Source organism: Ammospiza nelsoni, chromosome 2 (genome assembly GCF_027579445.1).
Source record: "Ammospiza nelsoni isolate bAmmNel1 chromosome 2, bAmmNel1.pri, whole genome shotgun sequence".
NCBI lineage: Eukaryota > Metazoa > Chordata > Aves > Passeriformes > Passerellidae > Ammospiza > Ammospiza nelsoni.
This window is the reverse complement of record NC_080634.1, coordinates 19,583,147-19,601,091: the sequence shown is the minus strand read 5'-3', so window position 1 is coordinate 19,601,091 and position 17,945 is coordinate 19,583,147. Positions and strand designations below refer to the sequence as shown.

The window sequence follows — 17,945 nt, the reverse complement described above, 5'->3', positions numbered from 1 at the left end:
CTCAGGGCTCTGCATGCCAGCTCTTGGAGAGGGTCTTAGTACTTTCATTGAAGCCTAACAACCAGGACTTCTGTCAAATGAGGACTTTCCTCTTTATATGAGCCTTTCACCAGTGTAGCAAGGACATATGTGACTAAACAGAAAGCAAACTTTACTCACTATTGCTCGAAAGTGTTTTTCACATTTTTTAAATGTGAAAATGTGAAATTTTTTAAACATCATCTCATGTCAGATGATGTTTCCAAGGATGCCATGGACAAAAAAAAAGACATAAAAAACCAAACAAACAAGCAAAACCCAAACCCACAAAAAACAAAACAAAACAAACAAAAAACCAAACCAAACAAACAACAAAAAAAACAAACAAAAAAACCCCCCAAACCTACAGAGACTTCTTAAACCTGAAAACAGCCAAAAGTCAGCACACTAAGCATTCACCAGACATACACATGACTGAAACTGCTGCTCCCTGGGGCCTTAACTCATCCAGCTATTTTCCTCTTCGCCTGGCCCTTGTCATTTCTAATTTTACAGAGAAATCATTCATTGTTGTGAATTTAACAAGAAACTTTAAACCATTCTCAGAGGAAACAATCTGGCTCTTCTTGTTAAACCAAGATTTATTTCTCCTCTTAAGGTAAAACAGTATCACTGGAATAACCCCTAGACAGAGAACTATGGACATGTCTGTGTACTATGCAAATAGACACATGCCTAGAACTGTTGTTGACAGGGAAAAGAGCAGGAAAAGAGGAGGAATATTAAACAATATCCCTACTCTTCAATAAAAGAGATTTTATTGTTGTCTTGAAGCTTCGAAGTTATTAGCTGATTTTGACATGACCCCCAAAAAAATCACACTCTAAATGGCCATTTCAGTTCCTTGAAAGAATTTATATATCAAACCACTTTGCTGATTTTTTTTCCCTACATCTGACAATGGTTCTAAATAATCCTAGTAGTCAACACGGGGACTATGACCACTAATCCTTAGCAAATCACACCCTAATCTCTTTTAAAATCAGCTCTAATATAAATTCCAGTTAGCTCAGTGAGAAGTGGCCAGTACATCCAAATTCAGCCCTGATACAGGCTTCATTAGAGCTCCTTTACACACATTTATGTGCACTTACAATTATTTCAGACTTCAGTGAAAGCTATGTTTGACCTGTTTTAACAGAAAAACAAGTCAGTGAGGATCTGACTGATGCAAAGTGAGAAATCATTAGCAAATACTCTACCTGCATTTGCCTATCAGCAGCTTTCATAAGGGATTCAATCGGGCGTGAATGGTCTTTTGTTCACTAGAGAGATTGCTGGGTTTCTCAGCTTCTAAAGACTATCTGACTTTCTTTTAGGGGAACTGACTTTAGAAGAGTTTATCAATGGTGTGGAAAAAGACGAGGACCTAATGGAATTAATTACGAAAAGTTTTGACCTTTCCAACGTACTCAAAGTCATACAGAACGGCAGGAGAAACAGCGTCTGAAGGATCCAGTCATGGAGGTGGTCTCTGTCTCATAATTTCAAGGAAGATGATATTTGCTATATTAAGAGAGGCTGATGTTGTCAAAGCCTGCCCAGGCAATACTGAGCAGCCTTCTCCAGGAGCAACAATTTTCAGTCTTTCTATATCTCATTTTATTTTCTTTATTCTTTCCCTTGCTAATGACTGTGGCAGCCACAGGAAAAAAAAAAAAAAAACTGAAAAAACCCCAACAACTTATGCCTGAATATAATAGAAAAGATATTTGATGCAGTAAAATTCTCTGTGATATAGATCTCTATGAACATGTTGTGGTCAAAACCTGGCTGGCTAGCTGCTCACTCACTCCACTCTAGTGGGATGGAAGAGCAGAAGTGAGATAACTTGTGGGCTGAGATAAAGACAGTTTAAAATGGAAAGGAAATACGAGCAGGCAAAGCAAAGCAAGGAATTCATTCAGCATTTCCCGCAGGCAGGAAGATGTTCAAACATCTCCATGGAAAGCACGGATCCATCAAGCATAAGGGTGACTTGAGAAGACAAATGCTGTCACTTTGAACATCCTCTCCCTTCCTTCTTCTCACCCAGCTTTACATGCAGAACATGACTCCACACAGTGTGGGACATCCCTGTGGCCGTTTGGGTCCTGGCTGTGTCCCCTCGCAGCTCCTTGGCACCCCCACAGCCCACTCAGAGGCAGAAAAGGACTTGTCACTCTGCAAGTGCTTCTCAGCAGTAATGAAAACATCTTTGTGTTATCAATATAGTTTTGGTCACAAATCCAAAACACTGTCTCCTACCAGGAACTATGAAGAAAATTACCACTATCCGAACTGAAAACAGCACGATCTCTTCTGTTCAGACTAATCGATAAAATAATGGAAATTATGTAAACTGCATCTTTTCTAAGAGACACAAAGTTAATAATTTTTTTCTTTTAATAATGTGTTCTTTAACCTACTATCTAAAGTGTGGGCACAAACTTTTAGGTAGGACTGTGTTCTATCCAGATTAATTAAGAACAAAGCCTGCTTTGTATTAACCTAACATTTGCTCTAATCAGTACTCACAATTGGATTAAGTTCTCTGGTAAACACTTCAGCTAGCTTAATATTCCCAAGATGTGTATCCTCCTTAACATGCTCTCTACTACTCTTGATTTTATTACATTTGTTAATTAAAATAATGTGGTATTTTGATGTCTTTTCCAGGACTCAGCCACTGTTCTTTTAAATTAACCTTTTATAAAAATGTTGGAATTAAATTTTGTTGTCTTTGTAAAGCAAAATTAGAAGTTCAAAGAGTAGCAAAACTCAAATCATTTTGTAAGCACTCCCAGAGATTTGTGTCCTTTGATTTTATGTCCTCCCTTTGCAAAAAAATTGTTTTTACTGGGCTCTTTGCCAGGGCTGTATGAAACAAAAGGTAAGAGATATAGGGTCACTTGTACTTCTGCAAAACAGACAGCCTTTCCCTGACTAATTTAGGTATCTTTGCCCTTCCAAATACCTCGGTGAAAGCTTTTAGCAATGGAGTCTTTCTGAGATTTCTACCTCCTGTCAAACTGGCTTGCAATTGTCTCTGAAGGTGGTAGCCAGGATTGCAGGGAAGGCGTCTGCAGGTGGCATGATCACATATTCTTCATTTTTTTCGGAAAGCAGGCTCAAAGCACAACCTTACTTTGTAAATAACAAGACTAATTCTATGAACTGTAATGGAATGGCATGAAATGTGTGCAAAGGGAAAACTATAGCTCTTTCTGGTTCTGTCTGGTTCTCAAGTCTGTAACAAGTTTTATCAAATTACTATATTATATCATAGGACTAAGTTCTCCTTGAGTGACAATGCCCTGCAGGAATTACACTAATATTAATTACTGTTAAAAACATCAGAATTAAGCAAAATAATTTGTGGAAGGATTGGTGCAAGTTGAACAAAACAGTTATTAAGACTTCAATATGAAAGAGTTTTTCTTCAAAATTCACTTCAAATCCATGTCCAGTTGCACATGAAATGTACTACTCCATCATCTACAGTTATTATCCCAGGTTCTGGTTGATCAATGGAATATAGAAAGAATATGCAACATGAAACACTTGACATTACAAACAATTCCGACATTATATATCTGACATTTGAATCTTTTACATCCTTAATAAAAAAAAAAATTTATGAGATTGCTGGTGTTTTGAATTTTACGTTTTTGTATTTATTCGTCTTTTACACATACATGTGTCACTGTCAGCTTTCTCATATCCAGACTTCAGAAAATCACTGTTTTTAGTCTGATGCTTTTGTATTTAAAACCTATGAGGGTCTTTCAGAATTGGCTTTACAATATTTAAAATAAGTGGTACGATCTAAGAAGCTTGGGCGTATGGAAACAGCTGTATTTGAGATTTTTTTTGTTTTAAACTAATGAAGTGATAGACTTGCCAAAATAGCTACTGTGAAAAACGCTAATCACTTGGTTTTAAAATTTTAAAACTTTAACAGTAATAAAATGGTTATCAAAATAGTAATACAATTAGAGTAATAATAATTTGGGCAATTTGAATTAGGACAATATGAGACAATAAAAACAAAGAGTTATGGACTCAGGGTACCTTTTTCTGGGCAGCACAAGCCCAAAAAAGGACACCCGTTAACAAAGGATTAACCCTTAAAAAACAACAGCCTGTTGCGTATCCATACATCTCACAGATGATGCATAAATTCCATTCAAACACAGGATTCTCTCTGGTCATCATCAGCTTCTTCCTCTGAATCCTAATGGCGTCGTCCTGACTGTGCGAGGCTGGAGAAAGTTATTTTCTCCTGATAATGGAGCAACAAATTCTCTCTCTCTGAAAGATTTAGGTGTCCTGTGACTGCTGTCTCAGTGTGAGTCCTTTCTTTACAAAAAAAGTATCCTACATAGTATAATTTCTATTTTAACATTTTGTTATAACCTAAAACTATATTTACCACACTACTTAAGAGAATACAGCATTACTTTCTAACACAACACATATTCATTTTAATATTTGCAAAAAGCCAATCATAAAATACGCATTTTTCACATAATCTATATACACTGACTCTTTTTTTATAAGTGAATTTTTTAAAGAGTATTTCCAGTTAAATTTGCCTAATTTTTCTGCACAACTGTAATTATATGAAGTGAATTACCAATTCTGGGAGAGTTCTGTTTGCATTATAAAACAATGTATGTAAGGAAATTCTTGGTCATATTTTTCTAGATTAAATTAGGAAGGTGTAGCTGAAATGCTCATTTCCTACACTAATTTGAAATCATTTAGCAGAAACCTGTGTAATTAAGATGCAAGTCTAGGTGTATTTTAATGTAAACACTGTGTCGCATCATTTCAAAAATTATTTGTCTACATTAACTCCACATGTTGGCAACTATACATAAGATTCTACACAAATTTTTTTTCTAAGTTGATTAACATACATTTCTTTGGACAAGTTAAACACAATTCAATCTCAAGCAGCTGTTTGAGATAAATGCATTATGGCCATAACTTCTATCTAAACTTGTCAGTTGCCCATCAAGTGTATCAGTAAAATCAGGTAACACATGGAAAACCTGTCAAGTGTGACCCCTCCTCCCAAAATATTGTCCTGAAACAACATGAAGCTGCAATCATTTTGGAGGCAATTTGTAGTCACAAAGGTATACTGTAAATTGACCTGACCATCAGAATGCCTGATTGAATTGCTGGTTGAATGGACAGCAGAAAAGGAAAAAGAAAGCCCAGTGTTAGTGCATGTTATACACACACCTTAGCAAACACTTCTGTGGGTCAGGGCATTGCTGCCCTGATGATCCTGAGGGTCCTTGTGTTGCCAGGCTTGCATGGGTCTTTCAGGGTGAAGAGAGAGACGAGAATGTTGACTCCATGATCAGAAGGCTTGATTTATTATTTTAGGATATAAGTTACATGAAGACTATACTAAAAGGAATAGAAAGAAAAGTCTCAGAAGCTGCTAAGCTAAGAATAGAAAAAGAATGAATAAACAAATGAGCTCTCTCTGATTCTGTCCCAGAGAGAGCTTGTCTTTGATTGGCCCTTAATTGTAAACATGCAACATGGGCCAATCACAGCTGCACCTGTTGCATTCCACAGCAGCAGATAACCAGTGTTTACATTCTTTCTCTAGGACCTCAGCTTCCCAGAATGGGGAAAAATGCTAAAGAAAGGATTTTTCACAAAGGATGTCTGTGACAGTGCTTGAGCCCGCAAGGGCTTTTGCTTAGAAGCCCTGCATGAGAGAAAAGGTTCTTCACCCAGAGGGTGACTGGTCACTGGAACAGGCTCCCCAGGGCAGTGGTCACAGCCCCAAGGCTGCCAGGGCTCAAGAAGCATTTGGACAATGCTCTCAGGCACAGGGTGTGACTCCTGGGGGTGGTGCTGTGCAGGGTCAGGAGCTGGACTTCATACTTGGATGGACCTGAAAAGTGACATCTCCTGCTTAGGCCCGCACTGATTTTTGCCTTACAGCAGCCATGTGACAGAAGAGTCTGCCATTAAAGGTAACTTAGTTACTCTAAAGTGTTGCTGTATCACTGCTTAATTTTTGTTTCCACCTCCTCTGCAGTAGAATCATAGAAGTGTTTGGGTTGAAAGGAACATTAAAGATCACCTAGTTCCAAATCCCCTGCCATAGGCAGGGAACCTTCCACTGGACCAGTTTACTCAGAGCCTCATCCAGCCTGATCTTGGACACCTCCAAGGACAGGTAGTCAACAACCTGCAAGACAATTCAAGACACCTTGCTAGGCAGTTTTTACTGTGCTTAAAAGCAACACTGTATTGAAACAATAACTTTTGAGTTCCAAAGAACCATCTGGCTCCAGTTTGAAATTAAGGCCTGAATTTTTTGTCACATTTCAAGCTTCACTGTTTACAGAAACTCATGTCCTGTGCAGAGTACCGGAGACGCTGGGAGAGAGGACTGGGTGGAGTCATAGAACAACCAAAAATCATAAAGGAAAAGAAAGGGGAAGAAACCTTAAAAGGGAAAGGAGGTAGCAAAGATCAGGCCTCACCAAAGGAATATCATGATGTGACAACCTCTGTCCCTAAGGACATATTCTAAAGGTAAGTCTAAATGTCAGAGTAGGGAAAAGAGGAAAAGGAAGAAGAGACTGAGTCTATGGAGGGGCACATTCATGTTCTGTACCTCAGACAATACCTGACAACAAGTGCACAACAAAAAGAGAAATATATGGTACTTAATCTGAGGGGTCTGTCTGAAATTTGGCTTTCCTTGCTGCCCTAATAGAACCAAAATCTTTTCCAACAATGCACTGAAGGTAAAGCTCAAAAGAGATGAGACATGTTAGCCTGTCATCTCTTTATCATCTCCTGTGCAAAGGTACAAACATAAATAGTCTATTGAAATTTTCTAGCATTCAGAAAAAAATCAGATTAGCACTGTTACAAATAGAGAATCTGAAATAGTGATAATCTGCCCAGCAGTTTCTTCTGCACTGGTACTGCACCTGATTTCTCCAGTACCAAGGGAACTGACCACTCAAAATGTCTTCTGTTTATTCACTGAGAATGTTCAACAGCTCAATAAAATAAAGGCACTTTCATTGTTTCACTCTAGATTACTTTCATTAGCTGTGCAAGTTAGTAAGGTAGCAACTGATATGTTGGCATGGAGAGTTTTCCATGGTGTGGAAAACTGCTGTTTATTTAGGAAACACAGTAAATTCTTCCTCACAAGTTCCTTCTGAATAGCATTTGGTAGCTGAGTGTAAGCAACTGACATAAAGAAAAATGGTAGTATTTTAGATCTCCTATCCCATGAACCATCTAGTCACTTGCATATACATAGATATTACAGATGTCTTAAATTTCACTCAAATTAAAAAAAAAACTCAAAAGTACACTCAGAATGATAAATGAATATGAAATTGTAGTCCATTTGTGGTCCCATATAAGTCAATGATGCCATTGATTGCAAACCAGAACAGAATTTTTTCACTAACATCTAAATATATCAAATCCTTGATTTATTCAGACTCTTATTAACCTTTTGTGTAGCACTCATTAAACTTTTATTAACCTTTTATGTATTTCAGTGGGTTACTGGTGAAGGATGTAGGGAAGGAATGAAAGAAGTATTTTGAAAACATTTTTTAAAACAGGTGATGTATTAAAATCATGGTAATTTTCCTTTTAAAGGCCAATGACATATTCATTAAAAGGGATGACAGTTTTGAGGGTATCAAAAGACACTAAACTCCCATCAGGCTTCAGGGACGGCTTTTCATCTTACCATCCATTTACATGCCCCTTCCATCTTTGTTCCCAAAGCAATAAAAAGTATGTGGGTTATTTTCTTTTTTCCTTTTACACTTGCAGCATACCCCCAGCACTTAGCTTTACGGGTTCTGGACAATATTGGAAGAGTTTGCACCTTTTCTTCTATTTTTTATTTAAATTACAAATATTTGACAAATTGCTTCTATCATGGAAGATTTCAAACCCCTCCAATTTAAAATACAGAATACTATTAAAAAGCTGCTAACAAAAGGAATAGTTGAACATTGCAATTAAATATGTTTTTATTGTTCTTATTATACTAAGGGTGCTCATATCAAAAGAGAAACTTTTTTCCCTTGTCCTCATTTTTTTTCTAATTAGGTCAGTCTTCCCTTTCATATGCTGTTCACCAGCTCAGCCTCTAATGGCCATGTCAGTTAGCAATCAGATTCTAGGAAAAAATATAATAATTTAGTCATTTTCTAAGTCATGAAAAAATACACAAAAATACACAAAAAAATCCAACATGATTTTTAACAATCAGTCCATTTTTTTCATTATTTAAGATGGTGAGATTGCCAAGTACACAAATTAGGAACCGCTTTTTCTTAGATCATCAGTGGAAAGAGGAAGTTCTTGTAGTGGTAGGTCAGCACATGAGACCCACCATCTTAAGAAGCTTAATTATAAAGAAAAGACAAGCAAAATAAATGCAGTCTTGCTCCCCAAAAAGGGTAGCTCCCAGAAACGTGTTCTGTCTGCCAGGGTTAGTAAATGCCTCTGGAGAACACAATTATAAATCTTAATTTGCTATTTTCTGGTGGTTTTGATTGTTGTAGAAAGCACATTTGTTCCCAGTCAGATTCACGATGTGTTCTGCTGTCCCCTTCACAGCCTCCTCTTTAGACAAGCGCCAAATGCTGCCACACCCTTGGAGAGAAAGCAGATGTGCACAATAGGCAAGAACCAGTTGTCAGGACTAAAGGGAAGTGCTAATCAATGGTCTTAAAACAGACAAAAGGAGGATGGAGCTGCAAGAAATTACCTTCCCGCAGGTATAAAACTTAGGGGGGCAACATTCCAACAAATCACAGAATCACACAATCATGGAATGGCTTGTATTGGAAGGGACCTCAAAGATCATCTGCTTACAGCCCCTCACCATGTGCAGGGATGCCTCCCACCAGACCAGGTTGTACATAGCCCCACCCAACCTGGCCTTGAAAACTTCCAGGGACAGGATGTTCACAGCTTCTCTGGACATTCCAGAGTCTCACCACCCTCACAGAAAAGAATTTCTTCCTAATATCCAATCTAAACCTGCCCTCTTTCAGTGTGAAGCTGTTCCCCCTTGTGCTGTCACTACCTGCCCTTGTGAAAAATCTCCCTCGATCTTTCTCGTAGGCACCCTTCGGGTAGCAGAAGGCTGCAATTAAGTCATCTCAAAGCCTTCTCTTCTCTAGGCTGAACAATCCCAATTCCCTCAGCCTTTCCCCTGGAAGACAGGATCCATCCCTTTAATGATCTTGGTGACTCTCCTCTGAACTCACTGATTGTATCTTTTTTCCTGTTCTCTGTTTTGGTCTGCTTGTTGCTGAGGTGGGGTTTTTCCTGCTGCAAATCCTTTCTGCTTTCTTCTACTTGTCCAAAGAACTACTGCAAGATCAAGGGAGAGGGAAACAAACCCTGAGAACAAGCAAGAGAGGACAGATAAAAATGGCTTTTTGGCATCTGGGGAGTAGCTTTGTGATAGAGAAAACTTTTTACTTACATATGTGCTACTCATGCTGCTTGGTTTAATTTCTTTCATTTCTGCTTTGCATTAACATTCAAGGCACACTGAGAAGAAGAATCTTCCTTTTTACTGAAGAGATATAATCAAGCATCCTTTCCTATATATCTCAAACGGAGACATCTGGAAATGAGAGCCATGGTGCAAGGAGGCCTTGTGACACTACTCCCGTGACAAGGCTCTACTAATCACTGAGAAACATTTCACATGTTGTGGTAATTTGCAATAAAAACTGCCACAGATGGTGTTAGTTAATTTCTGTGAAGTTTGTGGGATTAGTATTTGGCTACAAGTCTGTCTTCACATATCATATCTGTGATACTGAACAGAGCGCAGAGATGGAGGAGCCCAAATAAGCAAAATTTTTCTTAAAGGAGATTTTGTTGAGACTCAGTAGCACTACAACCTCCACAATAATCTGGGGACCAGATACAGTGAACTGTATAAATCCAGTTCTAACTTCCCCTCTATAAATAATCCCACTATATATCTGTAAATTATTCCTGATTGGCTGTTGTTTCTCCACACAGTGGTAATCCATGTAATCCTTTAAACACACAAGCAAAGGGTACAAAGCCTTCACTAGCATCTTGTTAAAGCAGCAGGATAAACAGACACGCAGCTCAGAGTTACACAGTAGGCACTAGGGGGGCTGCATGATGGGAAGGACCACGGTGTAACAGTGTAGACTGGAAACATGTCCTCAAATGGGCATTTCCAAGCACAGGTTCTATTAGGAACCTGTACTGGCTTGTGTAGAGGGTGTACAGCTGGAGCTAGGGGAGCTGTACTATGAATCCATAAGTGTGAGATGCAGGATTAGATAAGTGAATGTAGGCAAGGTGCCTCAGGACACCACAGCTCTGCAGAACCCTGTGCTCTGGACTTACTACTTTGACTATTTCCTTCCCAATAAACCATAAGAATTAGTTTACATCTTGTTGTTGGTTTTGTGTTGCTCATTGTTTGTTTTTTTTTTTCTCAAGTAGGAAGATGCTATTCCTTCTTCTTGCCTTGAGAAAAGAGCCTACATTCATCCACACTGTGTGCATCTGTTGATGGTTCAAGATTTTCAAGGCTTTCCCTGTTCCTCTTGACCTTGCTCCTAATTCTATCTACCTGCACCCAAGCTACCCCAAACAATGCATCACACATTTTTATTTGCTACCTAGCACTTGCTTCCAGGTCTTTTATCCCTTATGGTTTTTTTACACTCCAATTTTTCAGCCACCTTCACATAGACACTATCTTAATTTTAAAGTATTCTTCCTGTATGACATTTCCTTCCACTTCCTTGAAGAGATCTCACAGAAGGCAACTGAAGGGTGGGGGCAGAAAGAGAAAGGAGAGAAATTCAGAACTCCAGGCACCTATGCAACTGTCCTTTGCATCTCAGAAGTGACAGGCCAGACAAAGAAATCTGAAGTCTATGACATGTTTAACTTCTCATTTTGCAGTTCACAGTCATCAGGAGTCAGAGAACCAAGACAATCAGGACACATCTTGATGCCCACCGACCCTTTAGCCATAAATTCCTACAAGCTTGGCAAAGGGGGGAAGGCTTCACAGCACACCCTTTTTTCAGTAGGATATAAGTCAATTTTACAACCCATAGGTGTACAGACCACGTAACTCTGACTTATCCTGCTATACAAAAATACCTGAGAACAGTGCAGCATGTTTGAGGACTTCCTGGTGTGTAGAGAAGGTGCCCATGCCCTGTGTAACCCTACTATCCTTGTTAATGCTTCAGTCTCGGTTATTTGGAAACCACTGAGATACCTCTGCCCTGGCTACATTCACATCTCCCTTTGCAGGACAGATCCAGCAACAACTGAATTCCATAAAGACTGCCACAGATGTAAGAGAAGCTGAGGATTGCTTCTTGAAAGGGGAAGGGAAATAGTAGCTCAGACATAGCTCTTATTTTGTTTTTGTTCTCCACAGCAGTGAGCTTAGCTTAGAAAAGTCTAAGTCTTCACAACCAGAGCCCAGAAAGACAATTTCCTGTCTTCTCCTGGCAAACACTTCTGCTCTTTAACCCCATAGAGCCTCTATAATCAGACACTACCACAGCACTTGTGCCATTCTGAACATGACTGTTCACTCCCTGAACACAGTAGTTCGCTCAGCCAACTGTAAATGTTTATGAGCAGCTTTCTAATTAAGACATAGACACATCCTTATAATGAAACCAATCTTTTCTAGCTGAGGAATCATTGGAGTTTCATATGATTTGAGGGACAATGAGACAGAGTAAAAATCCCCCAGAGTAGAAATCCATTTTGATTTTGGAGAAAGGTACATCTTTAAGCTGCAAGGCTGAGGCTAAAGGGAAAATTGCATCAATGGAGGACAAAGATAAGGGCGGGGAGAGACAGGGGAGACAGGGAGAGATAAAGAGAGACAGAAACTGCTGTTAAAAGAAAGTCAGCTTGACCTAGGAATTCTTTCTGATAAAGAAGAACTAGGGGCAAATGTCATGGGAAATTCGTAAAAATGAATATATATGAACCTATGGTGAAACTGTATGCATATGTATTTGAGAGGGAGATAAAAAGGGACCAGGAGTTCCCAGAGGGACGCATGCCTTTTTTGAGGACAGCAATCTCCGCATGCATCCAGCACTGTAATAAACGTACTGGCTTTACAACTTTCACAAAGTTGTGGAGTACTTTTTCTTTTCTCCACAAAACAACCAGGCATATGTTGTTCAATCATGAAGACCAAATATTTATTCTGATCACTTCAAAAGTATCTTGTGGGCTAACACTGGCTTTCCCAGCCATTGTTAGACAATTGCAAATGAGAAACATTCACAGCTTGTACACTTGGTGCAGAAAGCAGTGTATAAATCTCAGCTAAATCACTTGCAACGAGTAATTCCACCATTCAGTACAGATGCTAAGCATTGGAAGCTTACAGAACATTATGGAAATGTATCTTCCATCCTCAGGAGATGGGAGAATTTTAGTTCCTGGCACTGAATGCATGCTTCAACAAGAATACGATTAAACTTTTATAACTGCTCAATGTTTTCTTGGCACAATCAATATTCTTTTCAATAAGCCCTTAGCCTGTTCTGGAAACACAGCCAATATTTGTTGTTCAGTAAATGGGGTTTTATTATTCATTCCCATTGATCTGAGCAACAGAATGACATTGATCACAATGAGTACCGTGTTCAAATATTTTAAAACAATTTAATCGGCTCATGCAGGAGGTTAGGTAGCAGTGATGATTACAGCACATCTTTTAGTGGTCTCTGTTACAGATGAATGTGTTGCAGAATGAGCCGTTTGTCGGGGATGAGCCATTTGTCAGGTGCAGGGAAAACTCGGGGCTCAATATGAGACATCAGCAAGTTCCGTTTATTGAAGAGAGCATCAGACACTTATACAGCAAGTAATAAGCTCATGATTATTCTGTAATTTGCACCGTCCATTGGCCACACCACAACATCAGCTCTTCTCCATTTCCTAGGGGTTACATCTCTCTTTTCTCATGTCTCCCTATTTGTTATCATACTACAGCTAAGCCCAAGGACACACTATCTTGCAAGTGCAAGACTTAGAATTAGCCACAGCCTTGTACTTTTCCAATCTCTAGTCAGCTAAAATCCCAACATGAATGTGCTTTTATATTACCTTCAATGTACCCAACTGCAATCATCCACTTGTGCAAGCTGGCAGGAATGAATGGGGTCACACGCAGCAGTTGCTTCCTTTCCTTCAAAGGCAGATTGAAAGGGACACCACAAGTAGCTGTGCATGCCTCGGGAGGACCAGTATCCAGGGGGGAGATCCTGACCCTTCCAAACTGAAGTGTGTGGGAGCACCTAGGGGAATTGGCTATGATTAGTTAAATGTTAATACTGTCAAAAAGGGGGATGCTAGACCAGAATTTAGGGTGCACTTACAGCCTGTTCACTGATGTGCCAACAGCATGTGCACAACCCTGGGCAAATCACCTCACTCTGTGCCTCGGGTTTTCTTTCTAGCAAGGCAAGGTTAATAATTTTTGCCATGTTTTGTGAACTAGTTTGATACCTATGCAAGAAAAGCATGATGTGACTGTTGAGTTGTGGCATTTGTTCAGCACATTGGTGACACTCAGTTCTTTGCCAACCCAAGCAGGAGCTAGAGAGCTACTTCTACAAAATGCCTGAGAGAGTGAAGAGTTTGGAGCAAAAGTCAATCCAGACAGTTTCAACAGATGCTGAAAACTGAGAACAGTGGTGAGTAGTAAAAGGGACAAGAATCACTCATTCCTTTTCAAGGAAATTTTCATCCTTTGCTTCAATGTGTAGTATATGGTAGTGATAATTCATGCTATTAATGTATGGTTTAAAGTATTGTAAAATCCAAACCATGTCTTTTTGACTACCCTGGCCAGGAGCAGCTGTCTTATTCAGATACAACTAGCTCCCAGACGCGTGTTAAGATAAATATCAATACTTTTAACATAAGAATAGAAGCTTCCTGGTCAATGATCCCTAGTTTCCCGAGTTATCGGGGACCCAAAAGCGATTATCGCCCTGCCGATTGCATCTGTCGAGATAACCAACAGTGCCACCCTGATACATCTGAACACACGGCTTCTCCAGAGTCAATTGACACCAATGGCGCACCTGGACGAGGCTTTTGTCCACCTCTGCACATGGAAAGCAACAGCGATGCATGTGAAGAGACAAGAAGAAAATTCGGTCATCTTTGCCTCGGGCAGAATAAACTGCATAAAACCTCACTGCGTGGAGCCGTGAGCGTGAACGGGGGAGACTCTGACACTCGAGGTCAGATCCGTGTTCACCCGGCGCCGATCCCGGGCTCGACGCTGTCTCTTTGGCTGTGGTGGTTTCGAAGACCAAACTTCGGTCTCGCAGACAAATTAATAAATCTTTGCTAAATTTTTGATAATTTTGGCTTACGATTTGATCATTTATAACAAATGGTAATACAATTCTATTAGATCAGATTTCTGTGCTTTGTACCCTGAGTTAAATGATTAAATGATTACTTTTGTTCTCTCTTCTGTATTCCCACATGTGATGGAAAAAGGATTGACCATTTCTTGGTGATTGTTGTCCTAATAATTGCTTATTCCTCTATCCACAGACAGAGTTGTTGAACTTGGGACCTGTCTTTATAAATGAGCTGGCAGTCAAACATATTTCAGTGATCAAAAGGCTTCAGAAATAACCAGATTACACAGTAAAAATAACCTGCTGTAGGTTGAATCCTGCAGAAGCCAAGCATCCACATGCATCCCAGGACAGAGGAGAAAACGGGAAGAGAAAATGTAAGAAAACAGAGAAATCAAGGTAAAGACACCTGAGTAAGTGACAGAAGGGGGAAAGCATCCCTCTTTGAGAACTAAGTGAGGACTTAGTGATGCAAAAGAGTCCTATGAGAACTAAGTGATGCAAAACCAATGACTCATTATTTCCCATAAGAGGAGTCTCCAAGTAATGGCCAACCTGAAAAAAAAAACAAAAAACAAAAAACAAACAAAAAAACCACCCAAAAAACAAAACAAAAAAAAACCACCAAAAACCTCTCATCTTCTTCCTCTACCCCCAGGTTTTATTGCTGAGCATAAGGTTGTACAACATGGAACATCTCTCTGCTCAATTCAGGTTTAGATGTCTTATTTGGTCTCCTTCTGACTTCTTGCATAGGTCCAACCTACTCATACTCGCTGGAGTGGGCGAGGAGCAGCACAGTGGGGAAAAAAGCAAAAGCCTTGTGTTTGCAATCACTGGTCAGCAATAGCTGTCTTACCAGCATCACCTTCTTTAGCCACAAACCCAAGACTTAGCACCAAAGGGCTGCTATGAAGAGCTAGCTTCATCCCAGCCAGATCCAGTAGATCAGAACCAAAAAATGAAAATAGTGAAGTCCCATTCTGGCAGAGGAATGATTAGACTGGACCTAATAAAATTACTCCCAAACAAAATTACACATGCTCTTGACCACTGGGGGCAGTACAAAGCCTTCAGAAAACAAGGGATCCAGTAAGCACAGCCTTAGAGCCTGCTCCAAATGTGCTTCCAGCAGGACTGCACACAATTTTCAGAAATAGGGAAATTATAGAAATAATGTTATTAATCCCAGGACTATGTTTGGAAGCTCAGTGACATTTTTGACTTGGCAAGCAAGATCTTTTGATGCCTTCCTGATGGCCAAGTGTGGCTGGTTTTTTTTTTTTGGTTTTTTTTTTTTTTTTGTTTTCTTTTCTTTTATTTTCTTTTCTTTCATGCTTTATATAAGCAGAGTTATGGAGTGCTTGGATGTGTTTAATTATCATACGGTTTGGAAACATCTCTGTGTAACAGACACTCATGCAGGCACTGCCTTATGTGAAGAAACTAATTTATGACTTTGGGTGGAGTTGTAAGTGAGGAGGCACAAAATAGCGCTTTACCTCCCACCTCTCAGAGAGCTGGGAAGGCAAGGCTCCTTTGCGAAGGGAATGATTCAAAGTGCCTGCTGCAGAACCTGGCCTGTGCTGACTCTTTTACTGTGGAGTTTTCCTGGGATGCTCACTTCCCTTCTCCACAGCTCTCCTGCACACCTACAACTACTCCCCCCTCCGCTCTCCACAGTGTTTTTTTTCACAGTCTCTGAATTTGTAATTATATTCACTGACTTGACACAAGCTGAGCCGTGCAAGGTTTTCTGGAAAAGAGCAGTTATTTTATGCTTTCTTATTCCCTTGTACAAAGAGAGAGAGCAGCATGCAATCCCAAAGAAATATACTGAAGAGAGAGGAGTTTGTCATTTCAATAGTCAATGTGATGTTTTGGCTGTATCTGAAGATCGACATTTACAGAAAATAGGTGCATAAATTGCCTTTTATATAGTTCTTCAGAAGTTGCTTTCAGGAAATTATTTGTTATTCCAGATGCGTAAGTAGTAAGGATACTGACTGACTGGAAAGAGTTCAGAGCAGAATAGTAAAAATGATCACTCAATGCAGATGTTTTGGCTTATTTTTAAAAAAAAGTGATAAATGGATTAAAAGGATAAAATACAGCTTGAGGCTGGACTAAATGATGAGCTGGGGAGGACACAGGCCTCTCCAAATATGAATAAACATCATGAATAAAACAGTAACACACAGCATATGGTAAACCATATGGTCAACAATGACACACAACTCAGAACCACAAATTATTCTTCTACAAGTCAAACTAATCAAAGGATAGTTGAAGTTAAATCTTCTGTCATATATTTCTGAACAGATCTACTCAACAGAAAGGCACAACATGTAGAGCTTGAACAGAATAGAGGATGAGGTTCTGATGTTACAAAGGCACCAAAGAAGTTTTCTTCTTGAAATGTCTGTTTCTGTATCATATTAATACATTCTGTTTTCTAGCAAAAAATGGCACAATATTCACTGTTTACTTATTACTATGTAAACAGTGAACATTGTGCCGCTTTCTTTAGTTTGTCAACAGTTTGATCCACAGTCTTGCTTTGCAGTCAACATAAATTCACCCAAGCATTAGCTTATCTTTGTTGACTTTGTGGTTCTTAAGGTCATGCAGTTTAAAAATTTTTGGTTACACCTTATCAAATATACCAGTTGCTGCTGGCTTAGGACAGTTTCCATGCACAGCTGCTGAATGTCAATCTCATTTTCTCATATGGGTGATAGAAGGAATTTTTTGCACTTGAGTGCTCCTGTCACTGTGCTGAAGTGTACCATGAATTCAAAGTAGACAAAAGTAACTTCTGGATAAAATTGAAATAACTGGATCACACCCTTGTTTTTCTAGGTTGACGATTACCTCAAATATTAAATTAGTCAGGTGCTACATCTATTATTTAGGCTGTGAAGTCAGTGAGTCCTAAGCTAGGAAATGTCAGAGGAAAGTAATTAATCTCATCCTCTGTGTGCAGTGCACTTCAACTTTAAGTCATCCAAGCACTACAAGGTAACCACAGAACACCAGCATGAAGGCCATGGCAACCCTAAACCTGCTGGTGAAAAGACAGAGATAGTGTGATGCTTCTTTTTCCCCACAAGTGACTTCATGATGCATTTTTTTTCCATATGATTAGCACTTTGAAAGCTGTAAGTATTGAATAGTGTGTTACCTGTTATTTCCTTTTATCCTTCTCTAAATGTGGGGCTCCAGATCTCATTCTCTGCATATCATGTAAAGCTGGCCCTGAGTATGTATAGATTTACTTGTCTACTAATAAAATTTCTACTACTATTCCAAACTAACCTGATATTTTATCATGTTGGAAGTATCACAGAAGTTATATTTCATCTATTCAAGGGAGTGAAATTAGTACTATATTTTACCAATGGGAAAGGAAAGATTATAGGCACTTGCTTCAAACTACTGAGTGCTCATCAATTTTGTCAA

General features: G+C 39.3%; 1 protein-coding gene across 1 annotated transcript in view; it reads left to right on the top strand.

Moving 5' to 3' along the window:
- Window positions 1–1,531, top strand: part of GUCA1C (guanylate cyclase activator 1C) — a 37,325-nt gene extending 35,794 nt beyond the window's left edge. The window contains exon 4 of the mRNA XM_059466434.1: window positions 1,359–1,531. Coding sequence (XP_059322417.1) covers window positions 1,359–1,489 — 131 coding nt within the window. The 3' untranslated portion in view covers window positions 1,490–1,531. The remainder of the gene's footprint in view (window positions 1–1,358) is intronic.
- Window positions 1,532–17,945: the final 16,414 nt, after the last annotated feature.